Source organism: Cetorhinus maximus, chromosome 24 (assembly GCF_964194155.1).
Source record: "Cetorhinus maximus chromosome 24, sCetMax3.hap1.1, whole genome shotgun sequence".
Taxonomy (NCBI): Eukaryota; Metazoa; Chordata; class Chondrichthyes; order Lamniformes; family Cetorhinidae; genus Cetorhinus; species Cetorhinus maximus.
Window position 1 is genome coordinate 894,208 of NC_135902.1, and position 27,637 is coordinate 921,844.

A 27,637-nucleotide genomic window follows, 5' to 3' on the forward strand; every position below is an offset into this window, starting at 1 on the left:
TTAATGGTGTTTCGCACTCCCAGTTCCCACATGGTCTCAGTGCCTCTCCCGTTATTACCAGAAGTCACTGAAGCCTCCTTAGTCAACCTTAGATAATCTGAGCACCAACAGACTTAAATGTATAAACCTTTCCTGCAGTTTGATTTTAATTCTGAGTGTTAAAAGGCTATAATACAGTCAACTTAATCATCATTGAGTATTTTTTCCTGAATGTCTGCAGCTTTGAATGTGACTAAGGGCTTTCGTGTAGAATTTTCTCAAATTTCATTGGTACAGCTTTCTGTTTGTCCCCTTTTCCTGTTGGATATTGAGGTCAGATGGCGGTTTAGATGATGGGAGTGAATGTGTTGTCGCCAAATTTCCTGATGATACAAAGATAGGTAGGAAAGCTAGTTGTGGAAAGGACACAGATTCTCCAAAGAGATATAGATAGATTAAGTGAGTGGGCAAAATTTGGCAGATAGAGTATAATGTGGGAAAATGTGAGGTTGTCCATTTTGGCAGGAAGAATAAAAAAGCAGAACATTCTTTAAATGGAGAGACTGCAGAATGCTACAATATAGAGGGATCTGGGTGTCCTTGTACAGAAATTGCAAACAGTTAGCATGCAGGTACAGCAAGTAATCAAGAAGGATGTTGGCATTTATTGCAAAGGGGATGGAGTATAAGTGGGGAAGTTTTGTTACAGTTGTAAAGGGCATTGATGAGACCGCACCTGGAATACAGTGTACAATTTTGGCCCCCTTACTTAAGGAAGAATATACTTGCATTGGAAGCAGTTCAGAGAAGGTTCTGATTCCTGGGTTGAAGGGAATGCCTTATGAGGAAAGGTTTAACCTTATATTCACTGGACTTTAGAAGAATGAGAAGTGATTTTATTGACAAAATATAAGATTCATCCAAGGGCTTGACAGGGTAGATGCCTCTTGTGGGTGAAACTAGAACTAGGGAGCACAGTTTAAAAATAAGGGGTCTTCCATTTCAGATTGAGATGAGGAAGAATTTCTTCCCTGAGAGTTATTTGTCTTTGGAATTCTCTTCCACAGAGAGCAATGGAATTTGGGTCATTAAATAGATTCAAGGCCGAGAGGGACAGATTTTTGATTGACAAGACAGTTCAGGATTGGAGGAACAAGCAGGAAAATGGAGTTAAGGCCACAATCAAATCAGCCATGATCTTATTGAACAGCAGAGCAGCCTTAATGGGCCGAATTGCCTACTCCTATTCTTTAAGATTTTATGACGTTATTGGTTGTGTGATGAGTTGGCTATCTATTGACTGTGCATACTATCACCAGTCGCTCTATCTCTCTTTAGGTGCAGGAGGCCAATGCCAGAATGGATCGGGAAGCGTTGAATGAGATGGAGCTGGCACCAGTGCAGCGCAGGATTGAGGCCCGTTCTGCCGATGACTCCTTTACTGGATTTGTTCGATCACTTTATTTTGCAGATTCTTTTGTAAGAGACGGTGAGAGATTATTACTGATTGAGCTGTTGATCCTGAGGATTAGTGACCACAGAGAGCTAGTTTAATCTAAATCTCAATCGGTGTGTCAGTGAAGTGCAATATTCCATGAGTTGTATTTTTAGTGGGACCCCTTAAACCACTTCTATCCATCAGCTGATGCTGGATTACACAGTGTTGTAAGGAATTTTCAGTACACAGAAAACAGCAACAAAACCAGCACTCAATACCGATCCAGATGGAGCCAGTTTCTGTTACAGGTTCCGCACAGAGGGTGAACCTTAACCATGTCCAGTTCTGCGGGAGGGTATTGGCCACACGTAGGGTTGCCAACTGTGATAAATGTATTCGTGGAAGTTTCATCACATGACTTGCTCCTGCACTCCAGCCATTTGTTGGCAAATACATCCATCTTTGTGACGCACTGTCTTCCTACGCCAATTGCAAAGCATAAAGACTCATTACCCAATTGGATGATGCTTGACTCAACTAAACAGCCTTTTTCCCCATTTTTTCAGATAAAAAAATATTGAAAGAGAAAAGTTCAAAGAAAATGGCAAAAAAAAAACAACAATCTCAATCAATGTCCTGATTGATTTTCTCCAGGTTTGCATAAATCACTGAACTGGAGATTGATCTTTAATTCCTGGGAACTCCAGCCCAATCCTGGAGGGATGGCAACCCTAGCCACATGGAATTGGGAATCCCCTGTAGTTTTGGCCAATCACCAAATCCCAGAATAGATTCCAGGGGAACACCAGTTGTTGCATCCTGCCAATGAGAGAACATTTCCTACTCTACAAAATAAAAACAGAAAATTCTGGAAATACTCAGCAGGTCTGGCAGTTTCTGTGGAGAGAGAAACAGAGTTAATGTTTCAGGTTAATGGCCTGCTGAGTATTTCCAATATTTTGTTTTCATTTCAGATTTCTAGCATCTGCAGTATATTGGTTTTGTTGCACTGTCGCTTATCTCCCCAACTAGTTTCCAACCCATGTCACAAGGTTACCTCCAGTCCCATCACTTTTACTTTAGTTGATCTCCAGAACCTTATTAGATGCTTTCTGGAGGTTGATTGAGAAAATGTGGTAGAGTGACTAGATTCAGTCTAGTTACAGACTGGTAACTTTAAGCTGAATGTTGTACATGAAGCTGCTTTACTGAACTATTTTTTTTGCAGGATCCTATCATGGGCCGTCACTGTGGGCTGGTACCAATGGTGGGACCATATTTGCATACACTATTCACATTCCGCCTGTGGAGAGGAGGATGGAGGAGCCAGTCACTGCAGCTCAGGGTGAGTGATTTTCCCCACCTCCTCATGGGGAAACCTTTGCCTAGTGATATCCCCCCCTCGTGAGGGGGGCTCTGCGTGAGTGATTTTTTTTCACACCTTGCAGGGAGTGTTTGGGGTGAGTTTTAGCCGTGCCATGGTTCCTCTTGTGTTCTATCCATTGCTGTGTTGCTTTTGTGTTGTGTAGATGACTGTCCATTTGTGCAGCTCTCCTGTCGCACAGCTCAAGCAGTAAGCCCATTGTGTGCTTTGGTCCTGAGTCACATGCATGGTTCTTCATTCTGAACTGGCTATTACATAGAAACTAGGAGCAGGAGTAGGCCATTCGGCCCTTCGAGCTTGCCCGGCCATTCATTATGATCATGCCTGATCATCCAACTCAATAGCCTGCTCCCGCTTTCTCCCAAAACCCTTTGATCCCTTTCGCCCCAAGAGCTATATCTAACTCCTTAAAAACATACAATGTTTTGGTCTCAACTACTTTCTGTGGTAACGAATTCCACAGGCTCACCACTCTCTGGGTGAAGAAATTTCTCCTCATCTCAGTCCTAAATGGTCTACCTCATATCCTCAGACTGTGACCCCTGGTTCTGGACTCCCCCACCATCAGGAACATCCTTCCTGCATCTACACTGTCTAGTCCTGTTAGAATTTTATAGGTTTCTATGAGATCCCCCCGCCCCCTCATTCTTCTGAACTCCAGCGAATATAATCCTAATCAACTCAATCTCTCCTCATATGTCACACCCGCCATCCCATCAGTCTGGTAAACCTTCGCTGCACTCCCTCTATAGTAAGTACATCCTTCCTCAGATAAGGAGACCAAAACTGAACACAATATTCCAGGTGTGGTCTCACCAAGGCCCTGTACAATTGCAGCATGAACTGCTACCAGTGGGTGAAGAAAAATCACCAAGGTTCCTGCTTCTGATTCCCATCCGGTGAGTCCTCTTGGTGCTGCATGTGGGTGTTTAGGACAGAACTGGGCTACATATGTACATGTGAATTAGGAGCAGGGGTAGGCCCCTCGGCTCCTCAAGTCTGTTCTGCCATTCAATAAGATCATAGCTGATCTGAATGTAACCTCAACCCCACATTCCTGCCCACCCCCAATAACCTTTCACCACCTTGTTAATCAAGAATCTATCTAGCTCTGCCTTAAAATGTTCAGACTCTGCTTCTACTGCCTTTTGAGGATGAGAGTTGCAAAGACTCTCAATCCTCTTGGGAGAAAAAATTTCTCCTCATCCCTGTCTTAAATGAGCGACCCTTATTTTTAAACAGTGACCCCTAGTTCTAGATTCTCCCACAAGAGGAAACATCCTCCCCACATCCACCTTGTCAAGACCCCTAAGAATCTTAAAGGTTTCAATTAAGTCGCCTGTTACTATTCTAAATTCCAGTGGATACAAGCCTAACCTGTCCAGCCTTTCCTCATAAGGCAACCCGCCCATTCCTGGTATTAGTCTAATAAACCTTTTATGAACTGCTTCTAACGCATTTATATATTTTCTTTAAATAAGGAGACCAGTACTGCACACAATACTCCAGATGTGGTCTCACCAATGCCCTGTACAACTGAAGCATAACCTCCTTACTTTTGTAATCAATTCCCCTCACAATAAACAATAACATTCTATTAGCTTTCCTAATTACCTGCTGTACCTGCATACTAACCTTTTGTGATTCATGCACTGGGACACCCAGATCCCTCTGAATCTCAGAGCTCTGCAATCTCTCACCATTTAGATAATAAGCTTCTTTTTTATTCTTCCTGCCAAAATGAACAATTTCATATTTGCCCACATTATACTCCATTTGTCAGATCTTTGCCCACTCACTTAACCTATCTGCGTCACTTTGTGGCCTCCTCATGTCCTCTTCAAAATTTACTTTCCAACCTATCCTTTGAGTCGTCAACAAATTTAGCCACCATTCCTTCAGTCCCTTCATCCAAGTCATTTATATAAATTGTAAAAAGCACTGATCCCTGTGGCACACCACTCGTCACATCCTGCTAACCAGAAAAAGACCCACTTATGCCAACTCTCTGCTTCCTGTTAGTTAACTAATCTGTTGTCCATGCCAATATGTTACCCCCTACATTATGAGCTTTTATTTTCTGCAAAAACCTTTGATGTGGCGCATTATCAAATGCCTTCTGGAAATCTAAGTACAGTACATCCACCGGTTCCCCTTTATCCACAGCACATCTGACTGCTTCAAAGAACTCCAATAAATTGGTTAAACACATTTTCCCTTTTACAAAATCACGTTGACTCTGCCTGATTGCCTTGAATTTTTCGAAGTGCTCTGCTATAACACCTTTAATAATAGCTTGTAACATTTTCTCTATAACAGATGTTAGGCTAACTAGCCTATAGTTTCCTGCTTTCTGTCTCCCTCCCTTTTTGAATAAAGGAGTTATATTTGCTATTTTCCAATCTAATGGAACCTTCCCTGAATCTAGAGAATTTTGGAAAATTAAAACCAGTGCATCAACTATCTCACTAGCCACTTCTTTCAAGACCTTAGGGTGAAGTCCATCTGGACCTGGGGATTTGCCAGCCCGCAGCCCCAACAATTTGCTCAGTACCACTTCCCTGGTGACTGTAATTTTCCCGAGTTTCTCCCTCCCTTCCATTTCCTGATTTACAGTTATTTCCAGGATGTTACTTGTGTCCTCTATTGTGAAGACCAAAGCAAAATACCTGTTTAATTCCTCTGCCATCTCCCTACTTTCCATTATCAATTCCCCAGATGTACTCTCTATAGGACCAATGCTCACTTTAACTCTTTTCTTATTTAAATATCTATAGAAATTCTTACTATCCATCTTTATGTCACTAGCTAGCTTTCTCTAGTACTCTTAATTTTTCCTTCCTTATTAATATTTTTTGTCATTCTTTGCTGTTCTTTATATTCTTTCCAATCTTCTGACCTGCCACCCGTCTTTGCGTAATTATGTGCTTTTTCTTTAAGTTTGATACTGTCTTCAACTTTTTTAGTTAACCACAGATGGTGGGCCCTCCCCTTGGAATTTTTCTTTCTCACTGGAATGTATATATTCTGTGAATACCTAGGTTATCAACAATTAATCCTATCTCGTTGCTCTAAACAAGGTCTAGTATAGCGTGCTCCCTGGATGGATCCAGAATGTGCGGTTTTAAGAAACTAGCCTGAAAACATACTATGAACTCCTCATTTACGCTACCTTTGCCCATCTGATTTTTCCAGCCTATATGTAGATTAAAATCCCCCATGATTATTGCTGTACGTTGCTGGCAAGCTCCCATTATCTCTTCCTTTATACTCTATTCTAACATGTAGTTACAATTAGAAGGCCTATACACCACTCCCACAAGTGACTTCTTGCTTTTATCATTCCTCATTTCAACCCAACCCAAACCACTCCTACATGCTGGAAATAATAGTGCAAACAGAAATAAATAAGTACGGTTTGATAGCTATTACAGAGACATGGCTACAGGATGACATAGATTGGGACTGAATATTGAAGGGTACATAACATTTAGGAAGGACAGGAAGTTAGGAAAAGGTGGAGGGGTGGCTCTGTTAATTCATGATGGTATTAGCGCAATAGAGAGGGATGACCTAAGTTCAGGAAACCAGCATGCAGGAGTGGTTTAAGTCGAAATGAGGAATGATAGTTTCTTAAAACCGCACGTTCTGGAGCCAACCAGAGAGCACGCTATACTAGATCTGGTATTGATAGGATTAATTGATAACCTCCTAGGTAGCAGCGATCATAATATGATTACATTTTACATTCATTTTGAGAGGGAAACAAATACGTCCAAGACTAGTACTTTAAACTTAAATAGGGGCAATTATGAAGGCATGAAAGCAGAGCTAGCTAAAGTGAACTGGCAAATGAGGTTAAGGGACATGTCAATAGAAGTTCAGTTGCAGACATGTAAAGGGAATTTCAGAATTTACAGAATATATACATTCCAGTGAGAAAGAAAAATTCCAAGGGCAGGGCCCACCATCTGTGGTTAACTAAAAAAGTTAAAGACAGTATCAAACTTAAAGAAAAATCATATGATTACACAAAGATGGGTGGCAGGTCAGAAAATTGGAAAGAATATAAAGAACAGCATAAATGCTACGTGAGTTTAGATACATACCCTTTAGTTTTGTCCTTTTTATTATTTTTGTAACGTCTAATCTTATCTGCTGATTTACTCTCAGAATTGTACTCTCAGTCCCTTTCTGTAACAGTCTGTTTATCATTTCCCATATTAATACCTGCCTCTCTTGCCTTGTCTCTACTCTTTAAAATCACTTTATTTATAACCAAATTACCCTAAAAGCCAAAGCGAGTGGCAATTACTGAATGTATACTATTTCACAAACTTCATCCGTAATGGGTTAGTTATCTGTTGTATGTGATGTTCATTTTTATATTGATTATGAAAGTCGCTGTCTCTACCCTATACAAACTTCCTGAGGAAACCAGCTTGTCCCTTGCTATCTCCTGAGCTCCTGCCACACCTCTGAATTTATAGGGAACAAAACCTGTGGCGTGTCTCAAATGTTCTCATTCCCAGATCATCAGACATTCCTTGATGTTGCTGTCTTATTATCAAAGAAAATTGTCAACAAATCAATGAATGCTTCATGCATCAATATAACTAAATATAGAATCCCTTCTTCCTTTGTATTTGATGAAGTCAGTCTGCTGTGGGGCAAAGTAACGTTGTATGAGCCAAATGGGTTTTCATTCATCCAATCAAAGCACTTACAATAGAATTGGTTCTTTGTCACTCACAATCTCTCCAACTTCAATAAAAGAGCTAAGACCCCTTCGAACACCAAGGAAACAGTACAGAATTTGCTACATCTATGCTGTCCACAGACTGCCTGTCACAGACAGTACGAAGAGAGTAACCCACCTGATCTCTGCCATTAAACAATACATTCATTGTTATCCAAACGTGTATAATATGTGATGGAGATCAGCACCTTAACAGTATAGTTCTTTCATTTGTGTGTTTTTGAAATAAACCAACTTTAAAATTTGTTTGGCCCAGTTTATCCACTTCACTGATCCTCAACCAGACTGGGGTGTCTTGCATTACCATTCTTGCTAATGGACACAGCTCAAATCATTGGGATCCTTATCTCATGGATGGGCAGATGCTACAATACTAACTTTGGAAAAGAAGAAAGAGAGACTGAATCCAAGGGAGTGAATACTGAGGATAGGGGAAAGGGGCAATGGAGAGCAGTGTGTGTTTTTACTGTATTACATGTAGTAGAAAAATACCAGCTTCATACCCTTTGAATTTGAGATCGAAACACTTGTGTTCCAATGATATTTATCAGTTGTTTGACCATTGCAAAATCTATGCAGAAATTGTAAGGTGAAACTCCAGAATCATTTCACTCTCAGACCACGTTAACTTATTCCACTATCTTTACAGCAAAGGAAATCCAATTAATGCACAGAGCCCCTGTGGTTGGTATCTTTATATTGGATGGTCGAGGAATTCTCCTCCCTGAACCACTAGAAGCAGCACATGACCTTTCCAAGAGCCCGGACATGCATGGGAACCACATGCTGCTGGTCATATCTGAGGAGCAGTTCAAGGTAATTGGTTCGATCCCACAAACTGAATCACGAAGAGGAGTCAGTCCGTCCGGCCATTGTCTTTCAACCTTTCCCTGTTACTGAACACATTGCTCCAGCTTTCAGTCTTGAAGCTTATTGTTCAAAAACACAGTGTCAGAGATCACCATAAGTCCTCAATTAAAGTAAAACATTCCAGATCAGACGCCTCTTTCCAGTTGGGTTTTTGGTTTACCTTATCGATAAACCTGGGCAATCAGCAAATTTTGAAGTTGGTTTATTTCAAACACATCCAGATTAAGGAATCTGCTGTACTCTTTGGGACTTAGAAGCAGGAGTAGGCCATTCGGCCTTTCAACTCTGCTCTGCCATTCAATAAGATCATGGCTGATTTGATTGTGGTCTCAACTCCACCTTCCTGCCTGACTGACTGTCTCGCACTCTCGCTCTCCCCCAAATAACCATATCAAAAATCCCTTTAACTCAGCCTTGAATAAAGTCAATGACCCAGCCTCCACTGTTTTCTGGAGAAGAGAATTCCACAGACTAATGACCCTCTGAGAGCAGGAAAAACATCTCCATCTCAGTCTTAAAAGGGAAACCTCTTATTCTTAAATTGTGTCCCCTAATTCTAATGTCCTCCCACAAAAGGAAGCATCCTCCCGGTATCCAACATATCAATTCCCCTCAGGATCTTGTATATTTCAATAAGATCACCTTTCATTCTTCTAAACTCCAGTGGGTAAAAGCCCACCCTGTTCAACCTGTCTTCATAAAATAAGCCCTTTATCTTGAGTGAACCTGCTCTAAAGTGCTTCTAACACAATTATATCTTTTGTCAAATAAGGAGACCATAACTGTACACAGTACGTACAGCTCTAACCGAGGTCCTGTACAGCTGCAGTAAAACTTCATTACTTTTATATTCCATTCCCCTTGCAATAAACATCAACATTCTATTTGCATTCTTAATCAATTAGTGTATCTGCAAACTAACCTTTTGTGATTCATATACCAGGACACTCTGATCCCTCTGCACCGAGTTCTACAGTCGTCTCTCTCTATTTAAATAATATGCTGCTTTCACGTCAAAGGGGACAAGTTTATGTTTTCCCCATATTATGTTCCATCTGCCAAATTTTTGCCCACTCGCTTAACCTATCTATATCCCTTTGCAGACTCCTTGTGCCCTCTTCACAACTCTCTCTCCTGCCTATCTTTGTGTCATCGGCAAATTTAATGCCGTAATCCCAGTCATTGATATAGATTGTAAACAGTTGAGGCCCCAGCACTGATTGCCATGGCACTCTACTAGTTACAGTTTACCAACCCAAAAAAGATCCATTTATCCCTACTCTCTGCTTCATGTTAGCTAACCAATCCTCTATCCATGCTAATATGATACCCCCTACACCATGTGATCTTATTTTATGAAGTAACCTTTGCTGTGGCACCTTCTCAAATGCCTTTTGGAAATCCAAGTACACCACATCTACAGATTCCCCTTTATCCACCTCTGAGAAGTGGAGGTATAAATTATAACCAAACACAGTGCTCTCCCCTCTTCATGTCACTTAATTTCTCAATCTCATTCTGGTGAATCTTCATTGTCCCCTTTCTACGGCTCTTATGTTTTCATATTCATATACACATACTGTAAGGGTGGTCTAACTAACATCTGAAGTACCTACAACATTTTTTTTCTCTAGCCGTTCAGTGGTCCTATTAATTGTTTTATCAGTTTCTTTATGACCACCATATCCCCATGGGACTCATAACAAAAATAAAAATACCTGGAAAAACTCAGCAGGTCTGACAGCATCTGCAGAGAGGAACACAGTTAACGTTTCGAGTCCGTATGACTCTTCAACAGAACTGAGGAAAAATAGAAAAGAGGTGAAATATAAGTTGGTTTAAGTGGTGGGGGGTGAGACAGGTAGAGCTGGATAGAGGGCCAGTGATAGGTGGAGATAACCAAAAGATGTCATAGACAAAAGGACAAAGAGGTGTTGAAGGTACCTCTTTGTCCTTTTGTCTATGACATCTTTTGGCTATCTCCACCTATCACTGGCCCTCTATCCAGCTCTACCTGTCCCAACCTCCCTTAAACCAGCTTATATTTCATTTCTTTTCTATTTTTCCTTAGTTCTGTTGAAGAGTCATACAGACTTGAAACGTTAACTGTGTTCCTCTCCGCAGATGCTGTCAGACCTGCTGAATTTTTCCAGGTATTTTTATTTTTGTTTTGGATTTCCAGCATCCGCGGTTTTTTGCTTTTATCCATGGGACTCGTTCTTTACTGCCTCCTTGGTTGAATGTCATAGAAACATAGAAGATTTATGGCAGAGAAGAAAGCCATTTTCAGTCCTTCGTATCTGTGCTGGCTAAAAGAGTCATTCAGTCTAATCCCACCTTCCAGCTCTTGGTCCATAGCCCTGTAGATTACATCACTGCAAGTGCATGTCCAAGTACTTAATAAATGCAGTGAGGGTTTCTGTATCTAGCACCCATTTGGCAGTCAGTTCCAGATCCACCCACCTGGTGAAAAAATTACTCCCAAGTCCCCTCATCTATCTACCAATTACTTTAAATCTATGGCCCCTGGTTATTGATCTCTCTGCTAATGGAAAAGGGTCGTTCATATCCACTGTATCTAAACGCCTCAATTTTATACACCTCAATTAAATCTTCCCTGTGCCTCCTCAGCTCCAGAGGAAAACAACCTAGCCTATCTAATTTTTGTTCACGTCTATAATTCTCCATTCCTGGAACAGGGAGGGAGTGACTGCCTTTGACACCAAGACTTTATTTGCTGAGTGTGGCATCAAAGAACCTTAGCAAAATGAGTCAATGGAAATCAAGTGGAAAACTCTCCACCGGTTTGGAGTCATACCTTGCACAAAGGAAGATGGTTGTAGTCGTTGGTCAATTGCATCAGTCCAAGGACAGCACCGCAGGAGTTCCTCACGGTAGTGTCCTTGGCCCAACCATCTTCAGCTGCTTCATCAATGACCTTCCCGCCAACATAAGGTCAGAAATGGAGATGTTTGCTGATGATTGCATGATGTTCAGTACCATTCGTAACTCCTCAGATGCTAAAGCAGTCCATGTCCATATGCAGCAGGACCTAGAAAACATTTAGGCTTGGGCTGACAAGTGGCAAATAACATCCATGCCACACAATCGCAAGGCAATAACCATGTCCAACAATAGACAATCTAACCATCACCCCTTGACATTCGATGGCATTACCATCAATGAATCCCCCACTATCAACAACACACGGATACCATTGACCAGAAACTGAACTGGATCAGCCATAGAAATACTGTGCCTCCAAGAGCAAGTCAGAAGCTGGGAATTCTGTGGCGAATAACTCACCTCCTGACTCCCCAAAGCCTGTTCACCATCTACAAGGCACAAGTCAGGAGTGTGATAGAATACTTTCCAACTGCCTGGATGAGTGCAGCTCCAACAACGCTCAAGATATGCCATACCATCCAGTACCCTATGCAGTTGTAGCACAGCCTCTCTTCCCTTATCCTATGCCTCGGTCAATAAAGGAAAGTATCCCCTATGCCTGCTTGACCACCTTAACTATCTGCCCTGTTGCCTTTAGGGATCTGTGAACATGCACTCCAGGGTCCCGCTATTCCTCTACAATTCTCAGTATCCTACCACTTATTGTGTATTCCTTGCCTTGTTTGTCCTCCACAAATGCATTACCTCACACTTCTCTGGATTCCATTTGTCAGTTTTCTGCCCACCTGACCTGTCCATTTATATTTTCCTGCGTTTGACAGCTTTTTTCTCACTATCAACCACACAGCAACTTTCATATAATCTGCAAACTTCTTATTCGTAACCCCTGCATTTAAGTCTAAATCCTGATATATACCACAAACAGCAAGAGACCCAGTACAGAGCCCTGTGGAACCCCACTAGAAACAGCCTTCCAGTCAGGAAAGCACTTGTTTTGTTTTAGCTATGTACACAATATTGCGCAAGCTGGCCTTTGAGAAGGTGCAGTTGTTGTAGTCACAGGACTCCCTGTGTCCTACTGCTCTACTTCTCAGCTCTGGCACTGTCTTCATTAAATGCTTTATTATCCTTTGACAGCTGAACTAGAGTTCTAGACATTAGCCATAAGCTCTGCGTTCTGCCACTGTTCAACCACCCCACAAACCTGCCCTGTACATTGAGCAGTCGCGGCTGGTTCAACTGCGAAGTGCTTTAATTATCCTCCTCTCTGTTGACAGATATTCACACTACCAAAAGTCAGCACGAAAACTAAACTGAAGCTGACGGCACTGGAAGGGTCCCGGGTGCGGAAAGTGTCAGTGGCCAGTTTCAGCAGTAGTCGAGTGGAGGATTACAGTGAGAATGGGCTTCTGGTGCTGACAAACCTCGGTGATATTCAGGTCGTTTCCCTCCCTGTGCTTCGAGCTCAAGTTCGGTATGAATGCATCAGGAAAGAGGACGTCAGTGGAATTGCATCTTGCGTCTTCACAAAGTCTGGGCAAGGTAAGGGTTTCATGGTGCTGGCTTGTGTTGTCCTGTACCATACGAGAGAGGAATCCGCCCACTGGCAAAACCTGCATTAATTGGAAAATGGTTTTTCTAAGTGAGTAGTTTATATCAGCTTTCTGATACAATCAGAATGCAGTACTTCAGCCAAGCTAGGGCTGCAGGTTTTGTTCTTCAAGGAAGCAGAGTGAATTACCAGGACCCTGTGTAATAACAAATCTGCCGAGCAATAATTTTATTTTAAAACAAGAAATTCCTAATCTATCATGTAATAAATCATAATCCATAAAATGAACACTCTTGGTCTGCATCCTCCCAAATCCTAATGGCTCTCCCTCCCCCCTGTTTCCTATTCTCCGCCCAACTGGCTCTCCCCTCCTCCCACTTGTGGTTTCATCCAGCGATGAGAAATTCCCACCCATTGGCAGAATTCCACCCTCCATCTAGCCCAGGGAGGACTGTCAATCTGCTTCTCTCTTTTGAATCCACCGCCAATCTGACTGACTTTCTATGATTAGGAGATGCAAAGGCCACATCCCCAGAGAGACAGGGGACTTGGGGTGATGCGCTAATTACAGTGTGTGGGTGGGGGAGAGGGGCTTCAAGGAATCTGTTGCCACCAGGGAGTATAGAGAATTTAGATGAAATCTACATGAGTACAGAAAATAACATTTTTACAAAATACTTCAAATAAATATGAAAATATGTTTTTAATGTATTTATTATATGTTGATCTGGGAGAACTTTAATAACATCCCAAATATCGCTATGCTGCTTTATTGCTCAGAATCGCTGAATGCTTACGGTGCATACTCGGCCCATCGAGTCAGCACTGGCTGTCTGAAACAGCATTCTACCTAGTACCATTCTCCTGCCTTATCCCTGCACATTCTTTCTTTTCAGATAGAAATCCAATTTCCTTTTAAATACCTCGATCGAACCTCCCTCCACCACCTCCTCAGGAAGTTTGTTCCAGACTACAACCACCCTCTGGGTGAAAAAGTTTTTCCTCTCAGTACTTTTATTCCTTTTGCTAATTATTTTGAATCATCTTTGCCCTCTAGTTCTTGATGCTTTCTTGAGTGGTAACAGTTACTCACGATTTACACCCTCTATGCCCCTCAAGATTTTGAACACCTCTATCAAGTCTCCTCTGAGCCACCTTTTCTCCAAGGAAAACAGTCCCAACCTCTCTAATCTATCCTCATAGCTACAGTTCTTTATCCCTGGAATCATTCTTGTGAATCTCCTCTGTACTCTCTTCAATGCCTTCACATCCTCCCTCAAGTATGGTGCCCAGAACTGGATGCAGTACTCCAGATGAGGTCTAACTAGTGTCTTATACAAGTTCAACATGACCTCCCTTACTCTTACACTCAATGCCCCTCTTAATAAAGCCTAAGATACTATATGCTTTGTTCACTGCTCTCTCAACATGCCCTGCATCTTCAATGATCTATGTACATGTACACCGAGGTCTCTCTGTGCCTGCACCTCCCTTTAGAGTTTCTCCCTTTATTTTATACTGTCTCTCCATATTCTTCCTGCCAAAATGAATCACCTCACACTTCTCTGCATTGACCTTCATCTGCCACTTGTCTGTCCAATCCACCAGCATGTCTGTCCTTTTGAAGTTCAAGACTATCATCACAGTTGACAACCTTCGTATCATCTGCAAATTTTGAAATCATGCCCTGAATGCCACAAGTCTAGGTTATTAATATATATCAGGAAAAGCAAGGGTCTCAATACTGACCCCTGGGGAAATCCATTACAAACCTTCTTCCAATCTGAAAATCAATCATTTATCACTACTCTGTTTCCTGTCACTTAGCCAATTTCTTATCCATGTGTCTACTTTCCCTTTTATTCCATGAGATAGAATTTTGCTCACAAGTCTGTTGCATGACACTGTATCAAATACCTTTTGAAAATCCTTATACACCACATCAACAGCATTGCCCTTATCAACCTTCTTTGTTACCTCTTCAGAAAACTCCAGCAAGTTAGTTAAACATGATTTTCCCTTAATGAATCCATGCTGGCTTTCCTTAATTATCCTGCACTTGTCTAAGTGATTATTCATTTTGTCCCAAACTATAGTTTCCAGAAGTTTCCCTACCACTGAAGTCAAACTGACTGATCTGTAGTTGCCAGCTTTGTCCTTGCATCCCTTTTTGAACAAGGGGGTAACATTCGCAATTCCCCAGTCCCCTGGCACCTTCCCTGTGTCTAAAGAAGACTGGAACATTATCACTAGTGCCTCTGCAATTTCCACTCTCAGTTCCATCAGTACCCATGGATACATCTCATCTGGTCCTGGTATCATCTATTTTATGTTAAGATAGCCTTTTTAACACCTCCTCCTTCTCAATTGTAAATTCTTCTAGTGTACCAGTTACCTCCCCTCTCACCTTGCCTTGGGTCGCATCTTCTTCCTTTGAGAAGGTGGTGGTGAGTTTGAATGGTGTCACTTTGGAAAATGGCAGTGCTTTGTAAACTGTAGTCCTTTGCTGAATTATGTACATGCAAAGCGAAGCAATGTCATGTTCTGTTGTTAGTTTGGACCACGTCCTGTATTATATGCACCAACTTTCAAACATATCTAACAACTCAAAAACTGGGCATCCATCAGGCACCGTGAGCCATCAGCAGCAGCAGCAGAATTGTATACAACCACAATCTGTAACTGCATATCCCCTACTCCACCATTACTGGTTCAATGAAGCCTGGTTCAATGAAGAGTGCAGGAGGGTGTGCAGGAGCAGCACCAGGCGTGCCTAAAAATGAGGTGTCAACCTGGTGAAGCTACAGCACAGGACTACTCACATGCCAAACAGTGGAAGCAGCATGTGATGGACAAAGCTAAGCAATTAACAACCAATGGATCAGATCTAAGCTCTGCAGTCCTACCACACCCAGTCATGAATGGTGGTAGATAATTAAACAACTAACTGGAGGAGGAGGCTGCACAAATATCCCCATCCTCAGTGATGGGGGAGCCCAGAACATCAGTGCAAGAGACCAGGCTGAAGCAGATGATCCATCTCAGTCTCTTCCTGACATCCCCACCATCATAGGTGTCAGTCTTCAGCCAATTTGATTCACTCTGTGAGGTGAAGAAACAGCTGAAGGCACGAGATACTGCAAAGGTTATGGGCCCTGACAACATTCCAGCAATAGTACTGCAGACTTGTGCTCCAGAACTAGCTGCACCCTTACCCAAGCTGTTCCAGTACAGCTACAACGCTGGCATCTACCTGGCAATGTGGAAAATTGCCCAGGTATGTCCTGTCCACAAAAAGCAGGACAAATCCAACCTGGCCAATTACCACCCTATCAGTCTACACTCTATCATCTGCAATGTGATAGAAGGGGTAGTCAACAATGCCATCAAACGGCACTTACTTAGCAATAACCTGCTAAGTGACGCTCAGTTTGGGTTCCATCAGACTCACTCAGCCCCTGACCTCATTACAGCCTTGGTCCAAACATGGACAAAAGACCTGAAGTGAGAGTGACTGCCCTTGACATCAAGGTAGCCTTTGACCAAGTATAGCATCAAGGAGCCCTAGCAAAACTGGAGTTATTGGGAATCAGGGGGAAAGCTCTCCACTGGTCATACCTAGCATAAAGGAAGGTGGTTGTGGTTGTTGGAGGTCAATCATCTCAGTTCCAGGACATCACTGCAGGAGTTCCTCAAGGTAGTGCCCTAGGCCCAACTATCTTCAGCTGCTTTATCAATGACCTTCCTTCCATCATAAGGTCAGAAGTCGGGATGTTTGCTGGTATTTGCACAATGTTCAGCACCACTCATGTAGACTCAGATACTGAAGCAGTCCATGACTATAAGCAGCAAGACCTGGACAGCATTCAGGCTTGGGCTCATAAGTGCCAGGCAATGACCATCTCCAACAAGAGAGAATCCAACCATCTCCCCTTGACACTCAATGGCATTACCATTGCTGAATCCTCCACTATCAACATCCTGGGGGTTACCATTGTCCAGAAACTGAACTGGATCAGCCATATAAATACTGTGGCTACAAGAGCAGGTCAGAGGCTGGGAATTCTGTAGACAATAATTCACCACCTGTCTCCCCAAAGCCTATCCACCATCTAAAAGGCACAAGTCAGGAGCTTATTTTATTCATTTATGGAATGTGAGAATTGCTGGCTAGGCCAGCATTTATTGCCCTTGAGAAGGCAATGGTGAGCTGCCTTCTTAAACTGTGGCAGTCCATGTGTGATGGAATACTATCCACTCGCCTGGATAAGTGTGGTTCCAACAACACTCAAGAAGCTGGACACCATCCAGGACAAAGCAGCCTGCTTGACTAGCATTCCAGCCACCACCTTAAACATCCACTCCCTCTAGCATAGTGGCAGCAGTGTGTACCATTTACAAAATGCACTACAGCAACTCACCAAGGCTCCTTCTACAGCACCTTCCAAACCTGCGACCTCTACCATCTAGAAGGACAAGGGCAGCAGATGCATGGGAACACCGCCACCTGGAAGTTCCCTCCAAGCCACACCATCCTGACTTGGCATTATATCACTGTCCCTTAACTGTCATTGGGTCATACTCCTGGAACTCCCTCCCTAACAGCACAGTGGGTGTACCTACACCACACGGACTGCAGCAGTTCAAAAAGGTAGCTCACCACCACCACCTCAAGAGCAATAGAATGGGCAATAAATGCTGGCCTATCCAGCGATGCTCACATCCCATGAAAGAATCAAATAAAACTGCATTGAATGCTGAAATGCTGAAGTCACTTTGGTGATTTTATACAAAGCATCGCTAACAGTCTTGATGGTAATAAAGGTAAACAAAGGGAAAACTAATATTTCTACCCCTTTGATGTCTAATTCCAGCCATTTAAAGTGGCCAAGAAGCATTTACATTTCACTATAGAGCATAAAAAGTTCTATAATTACCTGATTCCTTATTGATCTGATCCCAGCTGATGTTACTACTTGACAAGTTGGATCCCAGGGTGGAACCCATCTTGATAGATCCTAACTTTTATTTTTTATTCAGATATATGGAGGGTGGCTACTGAACAAAGTCACAGGAGTCAGTTGATGATCTTTTAACAAAAGAATAAAACATTTATTAAACAAGAAAAGACGAATTATATTACAATACTCCTTCGCCCACAACTATACCTTTTACAGATATGTACAGATTTGTAAGGATAACACAAGTTACAAAAGCTATCTTATACTCTAATATTCACAGTAAGTATACAGTCCATGTAAACCAATTGGCGACCTGTGGTCGGACACACCACATGACAGATGCCACCTCAAACAGATGCTATGGATCTTTCATCAGCTCCAGGCACTTGTCACACCGTGAGCCAACTGGTCTCACTGAACTCCATCTTTCACACGAGGGTTTCCAAACTCCACTCTCGAAGAACTCACTTTGGAATCTTCTCCCAAACGATACTTTCTCTCTGGTGCCTTCCACAAGGACCCACCTCAAGGGTTTTGAACCCTCCTTCCTATGTTCCTGTGCCCTGGATTGCCACGTGCATTCAAGCCCCATCTTCCACACACTCTCTCTCAGATACTCAGCCATGCCAACAGAACACCACTGCTTCATGTGCCCATAGTACAGAGTCACCAACTTTTGTCTGGATCCTTGGATCTTCTGGCTGCTTGCAAGCCTACTTTGCCTTAAGCCTGCTTCCTGCAGCTTTCTCTCTTTAATTCAAAGCCTTCCCTCTGTTCATTGCTCTCACTTCCACTAAACAGGACCTGTTCCCTATTCCTGTTCTTGTTCCTTGACTTAACTGTCTTCCTGGGGCTTTCTTTTGTCCCCATTCATTGGTTTCTGGGACTTTCTGCTTCTCTTTTGGGACCTGTTCCCTGCAGCTCCCTCCCTGCCTGCTCTGGTAGTTTCTGTGGAATGATCCTACCAACTAAACTCAAACTGCTTTTCTGTTTGTTTTTCTGGCCCCTGTTGCTAGGCAACAGCAGAGCGTTCCCTACTTTGTTTTAACTTCCCTAAACCACTTCAAGGGTCATAAAACCTCATTAAAATGCAGGTATACAAACAAACCCACAGACTTGCAGGTGATATTCTCCCAGAGAAAAACTCTAAATGAAACTAGACCCAGATTTCACCCTTTTAACTCACAAATAAAACGTATAAATTAAACTCTAACTTAAAGCTAAAGCTTAAACTTAAAGTTATAGCTTATTCCTAACACCCATCAATACAAATGTAAATTACTTAAAACTATTTCTAGTTCCTAACATTATCTCTCACAATTTCAGTGCTTTTGTCTTCAGACACTTGCTCCAGGTTCTATCTGGATTGCCTGCAAGTGTCTGGAGGATGTTCATGTCAACTGGAACATCAGTGGCTAATTCTGCAATATCTGTTTCTGCAATTTCAGGTTTTTACCTCATTTCTCCCTCGGAGTTTGAGAGGTTCTCAGTTTCATCGAAGTGGGTGGTGGAACCGCGATGCGTCATTGACATTGATGAGGGAGTTGGAATTAGGACTTCCCAACGGAGAGCAGTGCAAGATGGAGCTGTCATAAAAGCCAATTCCATGTAAGTTTGACCTACTCAGCCCAGTCGCTCACTCCAGCGGGGTGAGTCAGGAACTGAAAGTCATAGTGACTTTCTCATTTGTTTAATCCCACTGGTCCTGACATTCAGCGATGTTCCTGCCTCCAGCGGAGGACTGAAAACAGCAATTGATGCTAGATCGGTTGTAAATGTTGAATTTGAGATTAATCGATTTCTGTTAACCAAAAGGTTCCAAGGGATATAAAGGCAGCCATGATCTCATTGAATGGCAGAACAGACTCAAGAGGCTAAATAGCTACCACCTATTCATGTGTTCCTTGGACTTCAGGCTCAATCTCCAGGAGTGTGTGTCTGTTTGGTGATGTGTAGAGGTCATTCCTCCAATGGAGGGTGCCTTGGTTCTCGACTTGAGGTTGTAATGGTGCTATTCGCTGTCTGCTGACTTGAGATGTCTAGTCTTGGTGATTCACTGCAGTCACTGTTGTCAGTAGTTGAGTCAGTGTGAATGTTTGCGTCATCTAAAGCCATTGCCATGCTGCAAGCAGGGCTTTGACCCTTTACTCCTCCCTGGGAGTAAATACTAAATACTTTTAAAGCACGAAAGTCTGACCTGGACAGAAAGTAACACTCCTAATAAGCTACTGCATTGATCATTCAGAGTTGCCTCTGAAGTTCTGTGGGATTTGCTGAAGACACGAAAGGTGTTTAAATAATGTTTAAACGTTAAGTTCTTTCTGTTTTCAGTCTACACCTTATTGTGTTTGAATTGTACTAGGGACTTGTATTACGTGCAGCCAAGTAACTCCTTTCCATGCACTGATGTATTTAGTGAGTTCCAAGCCATTCCTGTTGAATCTGTCAGTAATATTTTATTTGGAGACACAATCATCCTTTAAGAGAATGTTGATTACTGTTCATTCACAGGGAAGTGGTGCATTCGCAGCAGATGCCTGGATTGAGCAGGAGCGAGGATGATGGTAAGTCAGTCTGATAAATTCACCCTATTCTGAGAATATTGTTATCAGTGGGATCTGGACAGAGAACAAAGAGCCAGCTATGCTTGAGTGAGAACGTGTCTGTAAACACAGTGCAGATGCAAGGGGAGAATTCCTTCCTGATATCCCCATTAGCATTAGGCTGCAACACACACACTGCAATCCTGACTTCACTATTTCTCACTCTCATTCTGTCTGTCTTGCTCACTTTTTCTGGCATTTTTGCACAAGCTCACTCTCAAATGTGCTCAGTCTCTGACTCTCTCTGGATAATGATCTGACCTGATCTTTTTCCCTTCCTTCACTAATTGTAGTATCCATTTCAACACCCATTACTGCTCAGCGCAGATCAGGAAATTGAGGCATTGCATGGGTTTGGCTGGTGGGACATTCGCTGAAAGCCATGCCTGACCCATTGCAAAGATTGTGCTGATTCTGTCCTATAAACTCTTGTTTTAGACTCCGGGTGTCTATTACAGGCATCAAGTGCCACTTGAAGCCACACATTGCATGGTATTGTGATTTCTGTAAAGTTTGTAAACTTGGGTACCTCATTCAGGCTCATTCTCATTGAAGGAAGAACTGACTTGTAAATGTCTGGGACAGGCCACAGTAACTCCTGCTAACTGTCGCTGACTTTGGTAATTCCCTAAAATACTGTGCAATACTGAGAGCAGGAATTATTTGGTTTAGTTTCTGAGAAATCCCATCCTTAAAACAAATCGTCAGGAGGGAGGAGCAACTTAATTTTTTAGCACTGCCTTCTGCAGTATGACTGACCAGGAAACATTCCCAATCTTAACCACCTTCCATTAGGTGTATTGGAAGGATTTACAGGCTAATAATCAACAAGCTTGGCCACATTATGAACACACCTTCTGTGGCATCTGGTCCTGAAGCGGGATTTGAACCCAGAGTTTCTGACCCAGAGGTAGGGATGGTACCATTACGCCACAAGACCTCCATACCATTAAATATATGATATAAAATATTAGATGATAGACCCAGTAGTCAGTGAGGTCTCAAATTGATCTACGATTTCTTCCACCAGGAAGGAAAGCGGTGGAGATCATGGAACATGCACTGCTTAATGATGAGAGTAAGTAGTCAGAGGTTTTCCAAAATATTTCTCTTCAGGTGTTTCTGGCCTACATCTATCTGTCTGTGGGTGTTACATGCCTCTGGAGTGGGGAGGGGCATGCCCCAGTGGTGGGGGTTAGTGTGTGAGTTTGATTGTGTTCTAACTGCACAATTGTCTGTCTGTTTTTCAGGAGTTTTACTGGAGATTCAGAGCACACTCGAGTCTGAATCGGCTGTGACTGACAGATTGTAGGTATTGTTGCTGGGAGAGCATTGAGGGGGGATGAAGGATTGGGTGGGGGGGGAGGATGAGGGATTGGGTGGTGGGGGGAGGATGAGGGATTGGGTGGGGGGAGAGGATGAGGGATTGGGTGGGGGGCAGAGGATGAGGGATTGGGTGGGGGAGGCAGAGGTGAGGGAGGACAAGGGTTGGGGGAGGAGAGGGGAACAATGGGATCAGAGGGAGTACAAGAGGGTGGGGGTGAGAGAGGAGGGTGCTGAGGGGAGGAAGAGAGGTGGGGAGAGGAGGAGGCTTGAGAGAAGAGGCTGGAAGTGCAGCACTGGCAGCAGAGGAAGGAGAGTGGTATTGGAGAGGTCTGGGGTGGGAGATGGTGTAACTAGGGCCTGTGACATTTGCAGATTTCCGGTGCAGTTTATATACAGGGATGGGCTTATGGTGAGTTTTCATACTTTTGGGTAACCCGATGGAGTTTGATACTCAGTATGGAGAGATGTGACTTTCTGTTGCAGGAGTTTTGGGCACCTGGATAGGAACTCGAAGAATGTGGCTGGGGTACAGCCTCAGAGGCAAAGGATGATTAATGGAGGTGGGTACAGTTAGAAAATCATGTCTTGGGGGACACCATTTGATGATTATAGAGAAATAAAATGTTATCTCAAGAGTTAAACAGTTGTCCAAGACCTTTAGGACCTAGCATTAACTCACCTTCTGGGAAAGTTGTGACTAACGGAATAACTATCTCATAGACTCATAGACGTTTACAGCACAGAAGGAGGCCATTTGGCCCATCGCGTCTGTGCCAGTCAACAAAGATTTGACTACACTAATCCTATTTTCCAGCACTTGGCCCATAGCCCTGGAGGCTATGGAAACACAAGTGAATATCTAAATACTTCTTAAATGTTACGAGAGTTTCTGACTCGACCACCCTTTCAGGCAGTGAGTTCTAGACTCCCACCACACTCTGGGTGAAAAATATTCTCCTCAACTTCCCTCTTAGCTTTCTACTTCATGCCTTAAATCTATGCCCCCTGGTTATTGACCCCTCTACTAATGGAAAAAGTGCCGTCCTATCCACCCTAACTATGCCCCTCATAATGTTGTACACCTCTATCAGGTCTCCTCTCAACCTTTGCTGCTCCAAGGAAAACAACCCCAGCCTATCCAATATTTCCTCATAGCTCAGACCCTCCAGCCCAGGCAGCATCCTGGTAACTCTCCTCTGCACCCTCTCCAGTGCAATCACATCCTTCCTATAATGTGCTGACCAGAACCGCACGCAGTACTCCAATTGTGGCCTAACCAGCGTTTTATACAGTTCCAGCATAACCTCCCTGCTCTTGCCTTTACTAGCCGAGATATAGAATACAAGTATCCCATATACCTTCTTAACCACCTTATTGACCTGCCCTGCTACCTTCAGGGATCTGTGGATATGCACACCAAGGTCCCTCTGATCTTCAGTACTTTCCAGGGTCCTACCATTCATAGTGTAATCCCTTGTCTTGTTAGCCCTCCCCAAGTGCGTTGCTTCACACTTTTCTAGGTTAAATTCCATTTGCCACTGCTCTATCCACTGACCGGTCCATTGATATCCTCCTGCAGTTTACAGCTATCCTCCTCACTATTTACCACCCTACCAATTTTCGTGTCATCTGCGATCTTCTTGATCATACCCCCTACATTTAAGTCCAAATCATTTATGTACACCATAAAAAGCAAGGGCCCCAGCAGCAAGCCCTGTGGAACCCCACTGGAAATAGACGTCCAGTCACAGAAACATCCCTTTACCATTACCCTCTGCTTCCTGCCTCTCAGCCAATTTTGGATCCACTTTGCTTTGGATTCCATGGGCTCTTACTTTCTTGACTAGTCTGCCATGAGGGACCTTATCAAAAGCCTTGCTAAAATCCATGTCGACCACATCAAATGCATTAACCTCATCAACACACCTGGTCATCACCTCAAAAAATTCAATGAAATTTGTCAACACGACCTTCCCTTAACAAATCCATGCTGACTATCCCTGATTAATCTGTGTCTGTCCAAGTGCAGATATATTCTGTCCCTCAGAATTCTTTCTAATAACTTCCCCATCACTGACGTTAGACTGACTGGCCTGTAATTTCCTCCCTTTTTTAACAATGGGACAACGTTAGCAAGTCTCTGGCACCTCACCTGTTGAAAATTACTACCAGGGCCCCTGATATCTCTTCCCTTGCCTCCCTCAACAGCCTGGGATACATCTCATCCGGGCCTGTGGATTTATCCACTTTTAAGGCCGCTAAACCCGCTAGTACCTCCTCTCTCTCTATGTTAATTTCCTCTAATATTTCACAGGAGGTCCCCACCCAATGTCTATATCTGCGTCGTCCTTTTCCATTGTGAAGACCGACGCAAAGTATTCATCGAGGACTGTACCCACCTCTTCCGGGTCCACACACACATTACCTCTATGGTCCCTAATTGGCCCGACTCTTTCCCTAGTTATTCTCTTGCTCTTTTTTTATTTTTAAAAACCCATTGGGTTTTCCTTTATTCTACCTACCAATGCTTTCTCATGCACTCTTAGCTTTCCAAATTTCCTTTAAGTTCCCCTCTGCACTTTTTATACTCCTCCAGGGACTCTTTCGTATTGAGCCCTCAGTATCTGCCATAAGCTTCCCTTTTTTTCTCAATCCTAACTTTTATGTCCCTTGACATCCAGGGTTCTCCAGACTTGGTCTCCCGCTTTGTCTTTATGGGAACATATTTGCCCTGTAGTCTCACTATTTCCTCCTTGAATGCCTCCTGTTGCTCTGACACAGTTTTATCTGCAAGTGGCTGCTCCCAGCCCACTGTCCACTTGGGCCAAACCATATCTCATCTTAGTAAAATTAGCCTTTTCCCAGTTTAGAACTTTTATTCCTGGCCCAACCTTATCCTTTAGCCCAACTATCCTAAATCTAACTGAGTTATGGTCACCATCTCCAAAATGCTCCCCTGATACTGATACGCCTTCCACCTGCCCGGTCTCATTTCCGAATATTAGGTCCAGAACTGCCCCCTCATTGTTGGGCTTTCTACATACTGGCTAAAAAAGTTCTCCTGGATGCAACTTAAGAATTTTGCTCCCTCCTACCTTGCACACTAAAACTATCCCAGTAAATATTTGGGTAGTTAAAATGCCCTACTATACTGCACTATTATTCTTACACTTCTCTGAAATTTGATTACATATTTGATCTCCTACCTCTCCCTGACTGTTTGGGGGCCTATAGTACACACCTAACAGCGTGTTTGCCCCTTTTGTGTTTTTTACTTCCACCCATATGGCTTTATTTGATGATCCTTCCAAGATATCATCCCTCCTCACTGCTAATTGATTCCATGATCAATATTGTGAACCCCCTTCCTCTTCTATTCCCCTCTCTATCTTGTCTGAATACCCTATAATCAGGAATGTTGAACTGCCAATCCTGCCCTTTTAGCCAAGTCTTGGTCATACCTATGATATCATACTCCCATGTGTCTTATTCCGCAGGCTCCTTGCATCAAAATATATTCCATTTAGCCTTGCTAAACTCACTTCTTCCTTATCTAGCCTATGTTGCCTCTGCCTTCCAGACTCACTTACTAGTGTTTTAACTTCTAATTCCATCTCAGCTTCTCTCCCCTCTGAACTACTTTTCAGGACCCCAAACCCCTGCCAATTTAGTTTAAACCCACCCCAACAGCATTAACAAACCTCCCCGCAAGAATGTTGGTCCCGTTCCTGTTCAGATGTAACCTGTCCAACTTGTACAGGTCCCACCTCCCCCAGATATGATCCCAATGCCCCAGGAATCTAAAGCCCTCCTTCCTGCACCATCTCTCCAGCCACGCATTTATCTGCTCTATCCTTCTGTTCCTATGCTCACTACTGTAGGGTGCTGGGAGTATTCCAGTGACTACTGCCTATGAAGTCCTGCTTTTCAATTTCCTATCTAACTCCTTAAATTCTGCTTGCAGGACCTCTTTTCTCTTTCTTCCTATGTCATTGGTCCTAACATGGACCATGACCTCTGGCTGTTCACCCTCCCCTTTCAGAATACCCTGCAGCCATTCCGTGACATCCTTGACCCTGCCATCCAGCATCCTGGAGTCACATCTATGGCCACAAAAGCGCCTGTCTACTCCCTTTACTAACAAATCCCCTTATACTATTGCCCTTCCACACTTCCCTCCCCCCTCGAGCAGCTGGACCACCCACAGTGCTATGGCCTTGGCTCTGGTTGACTTCCACAGAGGAACCATCACTCCCACCATTTTCACTGCATTTTACAGAATGGGTTTTATTTTTCAGTCAGGTCCTCAGACAATTGTAAATTGTAATCCGAGGTTTCCATTTCGTGTCCCAAACCTCCCTCCCACCCATCCATCCACCTACACAGAGGTTACTTCCTCTCTCTTCTTCCAGAGCCATCAAACTCTGCTCAGGATTTCAGGACAGGAGGGATCCCACCTGAGCATTCCTGCTTAAAAAGAGGTAAAGATCAGAAATATGCAACCTCTTTCCCATTCAGTCAGTTTGGATGGATGCAGTTGCTGCATTTCATTACCTTTACCATTAATTGAATTATGAAGGGGTTTTAATTGTGAAAGCGTTTGCTTTGAATATGTTTCTCCTTCATGTATATAGATTGACGGTGACGGATGCTGATGGGAGCACTCCAATGTGCTTTGTGCCATAACACTACATGTTCTACTGTTGGAGGAGGGGTGCCCATTGGGAGAAGGCAGCTCCATGAGACAGATGGCGACTTGGGAAGATGCCAGCTTGTTTAGTGCCTAACTCAACTATTGTCCTGCTTCAGCCCTTCCATGGAATATTTTCCTCATTTCTTTTTTCTGTTTCTTTGCACAGTCACTGAATGTGATGAACTTTAATTAAATAACTGCCTGGGTGCAAATAGTTTTAATAGGGGAACTTTATACCACTGTCCCGTTTTTATATGGTTTTAGATATTTCTAAGGGAGTTCTCAAACTTTGAATGGAAGTGAAAATGTAGAAATAATTTTTAAATTACAGAACATTTAGTGATATTTAATATATATGTATAATTTAGTTCCTGGTGGCTGCTGTAATTGTTTTACCTAGTATAGTACACATTGAGGAAATATTTTCATACTTTCAAATGGTTTTAGTCAGTAAAGGTACTCCTCCTGGAGTCTATTTTTGTAGCCAATCATGTCAGTAGGAACCTAATGAAACGCCACTGTAAACACTACTCTACTGACCAATAAATTAAACCATTTTCACATGATCTTTTGTCAGCTGCAGTTATTTCCACCATAAATGGGTTGGACCAGATTACTTGATTCTCTCCTTGGAAATGGAATATGTACTCAACTGTTTTTCTGGAATGTGTAACTTGACCCTGCCTGTTGAAGAGTATTTCAGGTCTCTGCAATGTGTAATTTTATCTTCATTGTCAGGCAGGTTCTAGAGCACTCAGTGCTTTCAGAGAACAGACAAAGCTCACACTCCCAGGTTACGAGCACTCGCAGTACTGTCGCTACTGAGTTCAGGGTACATGCAGCACTCATACTACTGAGTCAAGAGGAATGGGTGAGGCTGTGGAAGGCTTGCAAAGGATGAGAATTTCAAAATCTATCAGAAAGCACAAGGGTTATGGCTGAACATGACTTGCTGCAAGCTAGAATACTGTTAAGGTATTTTTACAAGGGACTTTGACCTGACACCAATCGTTGTGATGTTATTGTCAAACAGCAAGGATCAACACATTATTGTCTAGGCAGTACGTTTACAATTCCAAATAGATTGTATGTTACCTGTTCATCTTTAAATAGAGAAATGTCCTGTTGTGTGGTCCTCTTGTGCCCTGACAACAGTATGCTGTTC

General features: G+C 43.0%; 1 protein-coding gene across 4 annotated transcripts in view; it reads left to right on the forward strand.

Annotated features, from left to right (window-relative positions):
- llgl2 (LLGL scribble cell polarity complex component 2) overlaps window positions 1-27,038 on the forward strand; it is a 144,400-nt gene extending 117,362 nt beyond the window's left edge. For 3 of the 4 annotated variants that reach the window (XM_078570640.1, XM_078570639.1, XM_078570641.1), the window contains 10 exons: window positions 1,318-1,468; window positions 2,646-2,762; window positions 8,210-8,376; window positions 12,615-12,879; window positions 19,299-19,458; window positions 20,362-20,414; window positions 21,484-21,531; window positions 21,704-21,761; window positions 22,263-22,339; window positions 26,414-27,038. In XM_078570640.1, coding sequence (XP_078426766.1) covers window positions 1,318-1,468; window positions 2,646-2,762; window positions 8,210-8,376; window positions 12,615-12,879; window positions 19,299-19,458; window positions 20,362-20,414; window positions 21,484-21,531; window positions 21,704-21,761; window positions 22,263-22,339; window positions 26,414-26,418 — 1,101 coding nt within the window. In that variant the 3' untranslated portion in view covers window positions 26,419-27,038. The remainder of the gene's footprint in view (window positions 1-1,317; window positions 1,469-2,645; window positions 2,763-8,209; window positions 8,377-12,614; window positions 12,880-19,298; window positions 19,459-20,361; window positions 20,415-21,483; window positions 21,532-21,703; window positions 21,762-22,262; window positions 22,340-26,413) is intronic. The other variant, XM_078570642.1, reaches the window with a different exon arrangement.
- The last annotated feature ends 599 nt before the right edge of the window (window positions 27,039-27,637 follow it).